Genomic DNA, 14,169 nt, shown 5'->3' on the forward strand with positions numbered 1-14,169 from the left:
GGTGAACCTTGTGTTGGTCTGCTTCCTGTTGGACAGGCAGGTGACAAACGCCGGCGGTAAGCTTGTGCTAGCGTGCGTTAGCTTGCAGTGTAGGTACAAGCACTAAACATACACACTACGGGGGCAGAGCTTCTGGGGGGCGATGATCCCAGGAGGAGGGGCCTTGTCTGAATGTTTTGACTCCACCTTTAAACTGAGACTTGAAAATAAAGTTGCTTTTAATGCAAAGAAAAGGGTGAAATTGAGGAGCGATGTTTGAGGAGATTCTGATGACAAGAAAACAAGGAGACGAATTAAACTGTTTAAATTAAAGGTAAAGACAGAAAAAGGTACTGATGTTTATTTTATGCTTCAAGACTTTGGACAGATTTTTGTAAATGTTCTGACGCTTCTTCTTCTGCCGCTACCTCAGACTGGACCTGCAGGACGCTCCGCTCGTGTCGTCATGGTTTCATCCTCATCACCTGATGTGTGTTCATGCACGTCACACTCCATAATCAGATCACTTTATTTAGCGTCCATGTAAACAGAGAAGTTGGAATCCTGACGTAAGAACGTAACATGGCTAAGCTTGAGTCTGAAAGTGTTCATTTATTAGTTTCTTTTTTCTAAAGCTCAAACTTTAGAAAGTCGCAGCTTTTATAACACATTCTAAACGTTGGCCTGCATTAAAAATGATTCTATTTAAAAAGTGAAAGGTTAATATCATGCTAAAGGTTTGTGCTGTATTTTAGAATTTGATGTGACGGCAGCTAATGTCAGAGTACGTCGTCTCTGTCCTCCATCATCTCTCTCTGCCGTCCGTCTGTCCGTGTATCCTGGGTGGATGTTGGAGGTTTGTCTTCCAGGCGGTGTGCTGACATTAAAGTTTCTCGTGTCAGTGACAGCGCCTCATACGAGACGTTTAGCATGGTGATTAGCCGGCGTCAGCGCGAGGCAGCCGCTCGCCGTGAGCCACCCACTCCTGGAGAATAATGGTGAACTCCTGATCCACGCTGTCTGTCCGCCGTCCACTCCAATCTCCTCCCCTCGGGGAAGCCATCCTCCGTGATAGATTCCCAGGTCTCTGCTGCTGTCTCATTACCGACCGCTGCCATGAATAGAGATGTGACACGTCTGAGAAACAGCGGCCGTGCATTACGGCTGATTCACAGGAGCCCCGAGTTTAAATCAACCCGGAGGAAGCGGAAAAGCGGGGACATAACTCAGGCCGATGTGTCCCCTCCGCCTGCAGATGTGAGGAGCACGGGGAGGTCAGCGAGGAGTGAAGAGGCTTCAGAGGAGCTCAGAATGGAAATCTCTCGTTTAAAGGCCGGCTGAATCGGAATCTTTTATTTACTCTATACAGTTTGAGAGGTGATGAAGTGCAGCGTTTGTGGACTCATCACCCGACTGAGAGCTTTCCAAACAGGGTCACAGCCTTTTTCTCAGCGGGGAAATTTGATTCACCTGCTCCTGGCTGCAGCACGGTGGCTCATATTGATTACCAGGTGAGCCTTCAGAGTCAGTGAACATCCAGCTGTGCAGAATCAAAACAAATCACTACAAGCAAAATAAAAAAAAAACCAACACAACTGTTTCCTCTTGTCCCAGGCAGATTGCCTTCTTACATCCTGCAGAAAACAACAGTTTCTCCTGCACACACTGGAGTAACGCCTCTGTCTCACATTTAGGCTCTATTACAAAGAACAGGAGACTATTACTGAGTGCACAAATCAGGTACTGCCTTTCAGATGCATGCTACCTCTCTGGTTTCATTATTATGCACTGATGTCACTATGTACACGATAGCACCGCACTATTCCTGCAAGAATGGACTGCATGGATTTTTCTGCACAAACCATGAATTGTGCTTCTCTAGCCAACTCTATCTGCTCCGTCTCTAGGTCCGATTCACGAAGGACTTAGTGCAAATCCTACTGCACTCTCGCCAATTAACCTCTGCAGCTCGACATCTTCTCCTGTTTGACTGCAAAGAGTAGCTGCTCACGTCTCTACGTCTGTGCTCTGCAGAGAGAGCCGTGCACCGAGGTCATCACGGGGCTCCTTCCTCTCCACAGAAAGATTTAAAAAAAGCTGTGAGGAGGAGGGGTGAAAATGTCTCTTCTTTCCAGGTTTTCAGGTGTTATACAAGTCTCACCGTTTGAAACAGCCGTTATCTTCCTTCCTGCAATAATTCATGAAGAGCGGTTTGTCCTGGTTAAACTCTCCCACTCCTGTCCTGCTTTAACGGCTCCACACTGTCTCAACACATCCTGCAAAAATGGCAGAGCACGAGACTAATGCAGAGAAACTAATATTGACAAACTGAATTAATAGACAGTTTTATTATTTTGATGGAATGATTTCCATAGTAGATAGGCATGTCGAGCATTTAATAAATGCCACACTGCATTACTCGCATTCTCCGAAAACGCTGATTCTGTCTCTTTGATGTTAGTTCCGGTGATTTAAAGCTGGACTTTAATTGGCCATGAGGGGCTTCCTCCCCCCCCCCCGATTGTACACAGAGCAGCAAAGAGCACAAAGATGCTAGCTGCTCGTTTGCATCATTTCAGGTGTATTGAACTCTTTGCACAAGCTTAAAGGAGAACTTATAGTCTGCATTCATTTCCTCCTGTGATTGAAACGCTGAGAAAAGACTTCCAGCCCCTGAGACAACTTTAACTAACTGTCTTCCTAACTATAATAAATTCAATCATTCATTCTAAACCCAGACAGGATCAACGTCCTCATAACACTTCTTTAAGCCTGATCTTACGTTGGAGGGTTCGTTTGTGACTTGCTTCCTTACCATTCCCTCCCCTTCATCCACTCGGGCACTGCAGCGTCGGCCCTGAAGGCTGCAGAGGTCGTGGTCTTTGTGTGTTAGGCAGGTCGGACTCTCGCTCGGCTCTGACCCGTCTGTCGTCCTTGTTTTCTGTCGTACTCTCTCAGCTGAGCGGTCAGAGCTCGTCTGAACGTCACGGCTCGTCTCAGCTGCTCAGAGGTGACACAGCGCTCCAACCTCACTGTGTTGTTATGACACGCAGTGATGGTCAAAGCTGCATCAGCAGCACCCACTCACTGTTTGCCACCACAGTGCATAGTGGATGCACTGACCTGGATTTTCTTTGTTATTGTCCATTCTTGTAGAAAATAAACAAAAACAGCACGCCATGATGAAGAAAATCAAGGAAACGTCAGCGCTTGTTTCTTAATCGCTAACAGATAGTCACTAGTTAAGTCATGCACCCGACAGGAGGCTTTAGTCCTCGTCCCAGAGGCCGTGGGTTCAAATCCGACCTCGGCCCTTTGCTGCATGTCATCCCCCACTTTCTCCTCCAAACGTCTGTCGATCTAATAGAACAATAACCTCCAACAGGGAGAATGGCGTCTCTCTCGTTCTCCACAGAGAGCCCCGCTCACCTGTTTTCAGCACTATGTAACTTTGCTAACGGGTCAAGGTCATCTGGTGAGAAGTGCGTAGGACTTTACGGCGCTGTTTCACACAGCAGCCAGTTAGCCCGTCTCTGTACTGTTTGAACAAATTTATCAGGATTTATTTTCGTCACCGCTGAACCTTCATTGGCTGCAAATAGAGAAACAAAATGTAAAATGTGAATGTTTACATTTTCTTTTCACTACAATCAGTCAACAAGAGAGAAGGAGACTCAGAGACAGAGCATCGTGCAGACGGCGGGCTCATTAGTGTGAGACGTGTGGGGGGGGGGGGGGGGGGGGTCAGCTGAGCTTTAACCTCGGTGTGTGAGAGTCTGCTGAAGTCAAACAGAGAATGAAAAATCAGCTCCAGGGAGGACTGCAGGAGGACTGCAGGACTGCAGGAGGAGAAAGGTTGTTCTTTGTAAGGAGATTTGATCGGATCAGAAACATGAAGCGAGGCGTCTAATAATCCAATAATTCCACACTTTACTCTGAGTAATGAGACAAACACGCCAGGAGGCTTAATCCTGGTTTTGTTTAGACACAGACGACAGCTCCTAGTCCATGTGAAGTGACAGAGCCTCTCAGGAAATATTGACAGTGGGATTGTTTATTTTCAGACGAGCTGAGCATTTTGCCATGGAGTAAATTATTTTATCCTGCAGAGCGGGAGCAGAGGGCCAATCAAAATATGTACTCAGGAGGAGAGGGTTGGCAGGGGAACACTCTTTTTTCATCACTTTAATTTCCCTTTCTCTCTGAAATCTACATTTATCAAGAGGACTTCTGACTTCAGCTGGAGCTTTGGTCGTTATCAAACATCTGCACATGTTCATAGTGCAGCATCACACTCCTTACAGAGCTGCTGCAGCTACAATATCACATTTTAACTTCCTTTCTTTATCAAAGGTTCACTGTCCCTAAGCGTGCACAAAACAAAATGTTTTCCTCATGGTGGTTACAAAGCCGTTTTACCTTACAGAATACTGAGAGATCAAGTCCACAGCAGACGCAGAAATCAGGAGGAAGAGAAGAGGAGGAGAGAAGGAAGAGGAAGAGAGGAGGAGGAGAGGAGGAGGAGGAGGAGGAGAAGAAGTGGAGGATGAGAGGAGGAGAGGAGAGGTGAAGAAGCGGAAGAAGAGAGGAGATGGAGGAGGAGAAGAGAGGAGGAGAGGAGGAGGTTTCCTGGAGCAGCAGTGATTCTGTTATTTGCTGTAGAGGAGGCATAGGGTGTAAAAATGGACGAGTGTCAGGACACTCTTCTCTGTGTGTGTGTGCGAGTGTGCGTTCGTGTGAGTCCGAGGCGATGAAAAGAGGCAAAATGGTAGAAAGGTCAAACAGGATCACATCACACACGACTTTAAATCCAGATTCACTCTGACGTTAAAGCTGCTGGTCCAGCTGCAGAGACGGAAATCTTTTCTGTTTGCACATTTCTACAGTTTATTATTTGAAATCTGATCAGAACAGATTTGAAATGTTTCCTTTTGTTGTGGGTTGGGGTCCCACAATCAAGCTACTGTCGTTCAAAGCTAAACATACTCGTGTTTTTTTTAATGATTATTAGTTATCCTTCACACGCTGACAGTTTGCTCTCCAAACCTAAAGTGAAGTCAGGATTTTATTTTAGAAAGGAATCCTGCTTTTCCCTCAGAGCGAGGAAACTTCCCGTGTCATTGACCTTTATTCCTTGATTGTTGAGATCAAGCCAAGTCACATTTATTAATAAATCACATTTAATAACAGCAGCAACTGACCGACGTGCTGTACAACGCATCAAAGGAACAATATACAGGAGTGTACAGCATTTGTAAGAATAAAGAAAACCTGATAGAAACTACGTGTTCAGGATCAGAGGACTCAAATGCTAACATATGAAAAAACAATTTGAGGCGTGACTTAAAAGAGTCATCAACAGAGGGGACAGACCTGATGGAAGGGGGGCTGCTCCACAGTTTAGGGGAAAGATCACCTTTGAACCTGAGCTGTGAGCGAGGGACAGCCAGGAGGCCAATGTTGATCAATCTAAGGGTCCGAGATGAAGAGTGAGGGCGTTTCTGGTGGAAGTTCTAGGTTGGTTTCACTCTTACTGAAGACACATTTTCATTTTGGACATCTTTGCTTTCTTCTCAAATATATTTTAATGAATCGTTAATTTATATCACCACCAGTAAATCTGCTCGCCGTGGTTACATGATCTTTAGAGGATGGGAGGGAGAGTGAGGGGGAGGTTGAGGGTGACACCGCTGTGCTGTCAGAGGGTGCATGCTGCTTTTTGAGGTGTTTAAATATAAACTGGTCCCGAGGCGTACAGACGGACGATGTGGGCTCAGCTGCAGCACTTCAGGGACAAAACGCCTTTAACAGAGACACTTAAACAACAACAGACTGAGGGAGAGTGATGCAGGAAGCCCGCCGTTTGTTTTCAGGAAAGACTCACACGGACGGCACAAACACCTCGGTCATCACTTTGACTTTTTCACGCTGCAGGTGTGTGAATGTGGCGTTGGTACCTGCAGTTAAAGCGGCGGCATTTCATGGTTCTTGTTTTAAAAATGGAAATAAGCGCTCATGAATATTAACGTTTGAAGGAATGAGCCTTCGGGAGACTCTGAGGGTGACACGGCTCTGCAGACCCCCCCCCCCCCCACGTGGGCTCCCCTGATACTGTCCAGCGGTGACCTCCACCAGAATGACCCGACTCTGCCAGGGGGGCGGGCACTGTGGACGCCAATCACATTCCTCGCTGTGCTAACAGAGAGAGGGGAACAAGCTGTGTGTGTTTAAAGAGATATTAGAGAAGTCAATATTTTCTGGATTAATAAAGCAGAGATGACTCACTCCTCGGCTCTTTGGCGTCCCACAGAAATGAAGGACCACAGCTTCATAAAGACGGGTACACACGGATTATCACGCTGACCTGGCATCTGACTCCCTCCTGCAGACTTAAGTTATCAGAGTCATGATTCTGGATGTTGCTCAAGATGTGAGATGTGCTAAGAGCGATCCGATCTGCTTAGAGGAACATCAGGGCTGCTCCGATTTTAAATCATAAATATTAAACATGATTAATGTTAAGATCAGATATCCTGTTGTGGCAAGGGAACCCAGAGGACCCGATGACCCGTGCACGCAGCGCTGCAGGCGCCTCATTCGTCAACACAGCTGTCAATCATGGAGTTATATCTGGTTTGTTTTGTATTTCAAATAGCTAATGAAAACAAAACATTTCTGAAAGTGTCTGTATTGAAAATCTATAAATAACAGAATCTTTGTTGATATCTCTCTCTGCTGTCTTCACTCCCGTGGCGCTCTGAAATGACCTTCATGTAGGTCAAACAGAACTTTGCAATGAAAGTGCCCGAGGAAGAGACTGCCTCGTTATTCAATGAGCTCAATAAAGTACAGGGGGCGCCATGATCTCGCTCAGGTCGTCTGCAATCCATCTGACCATGTAAGAGAGGGGTTTGGACGTTAACGGAAACAGAATTTACCAGAAGTGAATTAAATTAAAAACATCCGGAATCCAAACTAACTACATAAAAACAGTAAGATAAGAAACTGTAATTTAACACCCAATTTAACACGTGCCCAGCTTTGACAACAGGATCAAAAGTGTTGAATCGTTATCTGTCGCCTCACATTTTAAACGATGTAAACACCTGTGTTCATCACTTCGTCGTGGTCACAGAGGTCATTTGAAGTTAGCGACGTCAGCTGATGTTCGTTGTTTGCTTTACGGCCGATGCATTAACTCGTCTGTTCTGTAAACACATCAATGTTAATGAACGAGCCCTGGAGAGAATCTCCCACAATGTCATGACACCACAGACCTCTGCATGTGGACCCCCGTGCTTCATGCCCCCTCCCGCTCTGCCACAGGGCCGACTTGTACCACAGACCGCCCGCAGACACGCCAATCACACACGGCACGATGCTAATTATAAAGAAACTTTGTGTGTGTGTGTGTGTGTGTGTGTGTGTGTGTGTGTGTGTGTGTAACCGTCAGCCTGATGTGACACACAAACATGAAGCTGAGATCCAGCAGGATGAACGTCCTCTGCTCTAATTTATCGAACAGACAGAAATCCACAAATCCTCCCATAAATCCCTCCTCCCTCTCCGTGACACACACACTCACGTGCACATACGCACACACACCTGCTCAGACATTTTCACATTTAAAATGGCTCCTCTGCAGCCATATACTGGCGTCCTGATTCCCCGGAGCCCATTCTTCCTCTCTCCATTATTTATCAGCTCTTTGACAGCAGCGCTGCAGACGATCTCTGTCCCGCTTTAAGATGATGCACAAATGGAAAGAGACAAGGTCAGACAAGGTAACACAAAACTCCACTCACCCGCACACAAAGAGAGTCCCGCTGGTTTTATTTACTGAGTTTGTCAGCTGGGATCAGATCCAACACCGGGATGGGTGAAGGGAGCTGATTGGTTGACGCACACGTCTTTTGTTCATCTTGAATCTCTGACTAATGAGGACAAAAGTATTCAGGGCGTTCTTTAAATATCTGCAAGAGAACCAGATGGACACAGTTAGAAGCATTTAGCAGCTAGAAGAAGGATCATTCCCTGAGGAGGTGGTGGAGACCAAAAACAGAGATAAAAAGAGTAAATTCAGACTTACAGGTGCATTCACTCTTCATGCCAGACTACAGAAGTTCTCTAAGACCTACCTCTGCAAATAAAGCACCAACTAGATATCGATGGAGTCTCAGGAGGAAAGACATGGCCGGCTACGTGAAGTTCAACATAATGGGGCGTTTGTGGCTATAGTCCTTCAAGCGGCCGACCCAGGTTCGAATCCAGCCTACGGCTCCTTTCCCTTCTTTAGTTCTGTGTCTGTGTGAAAGCATCTTATTTGTACCAATGAAGATGTGAAATTAACACCGTTTCCCCAGTCTGTTGATTTGGGCGCAAACCGACTCTTGAATCGCCGCAGTTAACATCTTCAATAAAAGCTCTGAACTATTTGATCTGATCTATTTGGTTTCATAGAGGCTTCAGTGTCGTCCAGACCTTTTGTTAATTCTTTTTACATAAGAAGTGAAACTTGATGTTAAATATTTGAGTGAATTTACCTCAGCATCGTAATGACTCAGTTTAAATATTCTTATTTTAAACATCTCAGAGAACACTCCCTCTCTGGTTTCCTTTCCTTCACTCGTCTCCCTGAAGGCCTCATGGTTTCACATCACAGCGGCTCATCAGGCTGCAGATGGGTGAACCCTCTCGTTCCATTGCCCCCTCCTCCCTGACCGGGGGCCGATAGGAAGTGACATACACGTCTGTGCAGATGGGGCGGGAGGGAAACTGTGTGGTTAGTCATCTCAGTGACACGGAGAGCTGGCGAGGTCGCCTTCTCCTGCTGATCAGCGTGGCCTCCTTTCTCTGCTCCTCCTGTTTGAACAAATTCACAGAGACAACAGAAAACTAACCGCACAATCTCCCTGCACCGCCGAAACCTCTGTCCCTGGGCGCGTTGGATTCTTTCTAATGAAATGTTTGCCTTAAATTGTTGCCTGATGGGCCCTCTGTTTGCTCCCTCGGAGACAAACCCATTCCAACTGTTGCCTCCTGTCAGGACAAGTTAGCGTGCGATGCTCACCTGCAGCTCCCTGGTTAGTTTGTGAGGTGACACAGAGCGTGTGGTTTGATTGGGACTCGAACATCAGGTGTCAATCACTCACATAAACATCACCTGCCTGCCCCGCTCGCTCTGACAGCCGGCTAAAGAGTGAGCAACAAATAGATGTTTTATCCCCGCCGCTGGGCTCACTTTTTGTGCAGCGCCATAAAAACCTGTTGCCTTTGATTTAGCAGAGAGGATTGTGGGATGGAGGAGGTGTGACGGTAAACGAGCCGGTCTGATGAAGGCTGACAGCTGCAGACACGAGCACATTTCAGCCTCAGAGGCTCACAGAGGGTTTACCTGTAATTCAGAGAGTGTGCTGGGAAATGTCGAGAGCCTTTTAAAGAGTGAACATTCATCATCTTACATCGAGTTTGTTTTTCTTTGCTCAGATTTTTACTTTTGGAGTTTGAGGTTTACAACATCCTGAATAAATCAGTAAAGAAAGAAAGAAGCCCGTCAACTCTGGTGATGCATTCAAGTTAAAAGGTCCAAACAGTGAGATGTGTAGAGAGTGAAATGATAAAGGTACCTTACTATATGATCAGACATTAAGGAAACATGCTATGTTGAAGTGCTGGCTTCTCTGACAACAATGCAGCAGCCAGTATGTCCTCCTTCTAACTTTAGATTCTGCTCCTGAATGCTCTGGATTTGTATGGACCAGAGAAGGTAGGCGGTTTTAAGGCACCCCCACATGGCCGTTTTGGACGCCCCTCGGTTTGCCAGATATGAGAGCAGTTATCAGGTCAAACCAACAGGTGTTGCAGTGATGGAAGCGGGCAAGAGAAGTGGTTCAGATAGAAGTGATTGTACCCGACCTAAAAAGCCTCTGCATGTTTCTAATAAGCTCCACGAGCAGAAACGTGCTCAAACTAGGATCAATATTGGAAATGCTTTTGAAAAATGGAGAGAGGTTAGAACACAGAAAGGTTTACAGACCAATGAAGAGCTGGATAAACACTGAAGCTTCAGTGTCCACCACATGGTTAACCTGCGTGAGCATCGACTCTAGAGAGGAGGGGGCGGGGGGAGACAGCTCTCTACAATGTTTAGAATTTAGACTGCAGTACCCATTTTTAACACTAGGTGTCAGAGTTACAATCATCCTTATGATAACAGTGGTAAGATGTGTCACCTCTTTTTACAACACATTCATAACCTTAACCTCTCAGGAGCTAACGTTTCAAAAACATCTGGACTAAACAGCATTAACATTTCATCACATCAGACTCATTAGAGGTCCTCTTCATTGGACAGGAGACGGACGAGCCTGCATGATTGAGAGTGAGAGACGTGTTTTCTGTGGGCTCTTCTCTCTGAGTGAAGAGGCTGATGTTAGCGTGTTTAACAGGATTAACCCCTGAAAGCCTCACAAACATGCTGCAGCTGGATAGATAACGTGTGTTTACCTGCAGGATGTGACGCTCCATGCCTTAAAGATCTTAAGTGGGTCTTTAGCATGCTGCAGGTGTCTCTGGGGGTTTTGAACGAGGACGTTTGTTCTGAACGAGTGTGACGTGCTCATATGTTGACTTAAATAATGAGACTCTGGTAAAGCAGCAAACATCGTCTCTCCATCTATCAGAGGACGAATGGATCACTGCAAACACACGGACAGTTGTCTGTCTCACACACAAACACGCGGCTCACCTCCAGTCCAATCAAAGACGCTACAGAAGAGTTATCAGCAAAAATTATGAAAGTAGAAGTGCTCATGGACGTGCTCAGACGGGCTCCAGAGTCGGCTCAGCGCCTTCTAGGCTGGATGTTTTTGTTTCTTTACGGAGACAAAGAGGGAAACATTCGATTGGATCAACAATAATTCTCAAAACCGGACTTCTCCTGTGTGTAATCGTTGGCCGTCATTGATGGTTTGTTGTCTAAAGTATAGCTTAGCTCAGGCCTCTCACTGAAGCCTGCACAGTGTGAGAGCAGTGTGCAGTCATGACGAGCTAAAGAAACGGTCTGTAAAGCTTAAACTGCAGACTGCAGAGACTTCACTTTAATACATGTCACCTGGACGTCACACCTGATTATAAAAGTGAAGCGTCAGAGGTTCAAAAAAATGTGTGAAATTACATTTTCTGCAGAGAGATTTGCCCGTGGCTCTTTTGTAAAAATCTATTAGCTGCTCCTGCTGCAGCCTCACATCTCTCCTCCTCCTCCTCCTCCTCCTCAGGAAACACTCGCCTTCACTCCGACTCCACCTGACATCAGACGCCATCGTACAAAACATACTCATTTATTGAAAGTATTGATCCACATATAGACTGAGGACATAGAAAGACATTTTTGCAACACTGGATGGGCAGTTAACTGTAGCTTATATACGGGTTCACTGACTCTCTTTTGAAATACAGAAGTGCATAAATACATATGTTCAGACTTTACAGGATATATCTTTATGTATCACATCACACAGTAATATCCTCTGAATACAGCAGGGGAGCATGGAGGCCTTTCAGTTCAGTTTCAGCCTCAAACATCCTCAAAGAGGAGACGCAACAACAGACTGTGGAGCTTCCTTCATGTGGAGCCAGTTTATCCAGAACACAGTCCCAATACAGCCAGGGCGCTTATGATGATTCTGAAAAAAGCTTCTAATGTATGTTCGCTAATTTTCCAACAAGGGATGAGTCTTTTGTTTCTGCGTAAACAATCAGCCAAGCACGTGAGACTATTGCGGAATACGTGGGATTATAGAATCCAGAAATAATCCATACTCTATGGAAGAAAAGATGCGTTCAAAGACGGAGAAAAGAGGACTGTTTTGGCATCTTCCTCCTGATCAGAAGTGGAGATATTACAGAGGTGTGGGTGTGGCGTAAATATTTATCCCGTGAATATTTAGTCCGGGTATAAAAGGAAACCGGAAAACGTGCTGTACTTGTTGTTGTTCCCGCCGTGCGCCTTCCCTCCGTCCAGTTTGACGTAGATCTCATCCCCGGAGTCCAGGTGCAGCACCACGCTGTTACTGGCGTAGTCGTAGTTCTGGTCCGCGTCCTGCGCGATGGCGCTGGCTCGGACCTGGAGGGACATGGAGGGACATGGAGGGACAGAAAACTTAAATAAACCAAAGAGCAGCAGCAGCAGCAGCAGCAGAAGAAGATGTCAACATGCCCCTTCCAACTCCAGCCCCTCCTTTCCCTCTCTCGCAGTAAAGAGCTACGCGCGCAGCAGCAGAGAGCGAGCAGGAGGAGTGTGCGTAAAAGTCACTCAGACAATAACATCCCTGATATTTATGTGACAGAGAGAATCCAGGACGGAGCCAACACAAAGATAAACACATGAACAAATAACAGAATCAGGATTGATGTGCTTAAAGCTTCTCTTTGAGGGTTGGAGGGAAAAGAAAGTGAGTCCATACCGCCCTTTGTTTGATTCTAATGGCCACGTTTTTCCGTCATTTATAATTAACCTGAACCTGTTACACTTCGGCTCCTTGATTTAGACCATAATTAAAATGATGCGATGGGTTCCTCTGATCCCACTTCTTACAGTATGCGTCACATTCAAACACACTGGAATCTCGTCTCTGCACTTTACGCATTGTTTCTGTCAGTCACACTTTTACTTCTGGCACATTCCTGCACATCTCTCATTTGGAACACAAGTATTATGTTTGTATGTTACATTATATTTGTGTTCCTCATGAACCCACTCTGCAAGAAACATGGACTAAATGGATTCTCTTAGTTCAATCAGTTCGTGTTTAGAGTCACGGCTCCTGATTTAAAGTATCACAGCTGATGTGTCATCATGAAGGAGAGGGACGCAGCTGCAGCGGGTTTGTGGATTTAACACAATGATCTCGATTTAAACAGAAAAGGGACTTTAAAAATGTTTTTATATTTGTTCTGATTATCACATGATTGAAATGTTTTGATGCTGTGTTGCAGCTTTTTTTTTTTCCCAGAAAATTTATCTGTTTAAAAAAAACTTTCATGTTGAATAAACAGGCAGCATGAAGGTGAATCAGCGCGTGCACGTCTCTCACCTGTCCGTTCTTGCACAGGTCAGCCCACATGCTGGTCCCGTCCCCGCCGCGCATCAGCACGTGGTAGGTGAAGTAGTAAATCCCGGACACCTGGCACGTGAACTTTCCGGTCGTGGGGTCGTAGTGGTTACCCAGGTTCGTGACGACGTCATCAAACCGAAGCACCTCGTAGCCCTCGTGCGGGTTCTTCAGACCCACGTAGAAGGCGATCTTTGACCCACCGATGATCGAGCCCGGGTCTCCGTCGGTCTCTGAGCGCGCGGTGCCTCCTAACCCGGGATATCCGTTCTTCCCGGTGTCCCCTCTATCCCCAGGTGGCCCTCTCGGTCCGGGCGGCCCCGGTACGCCCGGTGGCCCCCTCGGCCCGGGTTTTCCCGGGCGGCCAGGCTCTCCTTTATTCCCTGTGACATAGCTCGGGGACGGAATGGCGCTCAGGTCCTGCATGACCTCCAGAGCCGTGGCGCTCGGTTTGGGGCTGTACGGGTCACAGATCATCCGGCACGTGCCCATCATCTCATAGTGCGCGTCCGTTTTGGAGGTTTGGACCAGCAGGGGAATCGCGATTATCAGAGCTAGAACCATGACGATACCTACCACCGCGGCGACGATCCTCTTCCTGTGGAGAGTCCGGGACGCGAGCGCTAAAAAGTCCGTTTTACTTTGGGACGTAATGGTGAAGGTGGAGAGCGCGCGTGGAGACGCCGCGGAAAGAGAAGCGAGCGGAGCAGGTTGTCTTAAACCCAGAGAGAGGGAGGGATGGAGGGGTGAGAGGACAGACAGGACAGACAGAGACCCCGGAGCTCAGTGCGCCCTGCAGCGGTCACTTCTGTCTCTTTCTCTCTCTCTCTCTCTCTCTCTCTCTCTTTCTCTCTCTCTCCCGATGTCACTCTCTCTCTCTCGGCTTCACGAGGATGACAGCGCAGAGATTCGTGTTGGCACGCGGCGGGTCTCCGAGCGGCTTTTAGTCCGTCTGCACCCACAGAGCTGCTGTGACGTAACAAGTGGAGGGGCAAAGCCTGTTGCAATTTGGATTAAGAGTGAACAATAATCATGCAATCTTTATGTATGAATGATAAACCCCGGAGCGCTGCCTCAC

The 14,169-nt window shown here is 46.8% G+C and overlaps 1 protein-coding gene across 1 annotated transcript; it reads right to left on the reverse strand.

Moving 5' to 3' along the window:
* Positions 1-11,302: 11,302 nt before the first annotated feature.
* Positions 11,303-14,169, reverse strand: c1ql2 (complement component 1, q subcomponent-like 2). The gene is made up of 2 exons (XM_020635475.3): positions 13,074-14,169; positions 11,303-12,103 (listed from the first exon to the last, which is right to left on the reverse strand). The coding sequence occupies exons 1-2, from the start codon at positions 13,653-13,655 to the stop codon at positions 11,924-11,926; spliced, it is 762 nt and encodes a 253-aa protein (XP_020491131.1). The 5' UTR covers positions 13,656-14,169; the 3' UTR covers positions 11,303-11,923.

Source organism: Labrus bergylta, chromosome 13 (genome assembly GCF_963930695.1).
Source record: "Labrus bergylta chromosome 13, fLabBer1.1, whole genome shotgun sequence".
NCBI lineage: Eukaryota > Metazoa > Chordata > Actinopteri > Labriformes > Labridae > Labrus > Labrus bergylta.

Coding starts and splice junctions, on each gene's coding strand:
- c1ql2 (XM_020635475.3), bottom strand. CDS start 13,655: ATGGTTCTAGCTCTGATAATCGCGATTCCCCTGCTGGTCCAAACCTCC. Junction 12,104..13,073: donor ACCTGTGCAAGAACGGACAG/GTGAGAGACGTG, acceptor ATGTCCCTCCAG/GTCCGAGCCAGCGCCATCGC.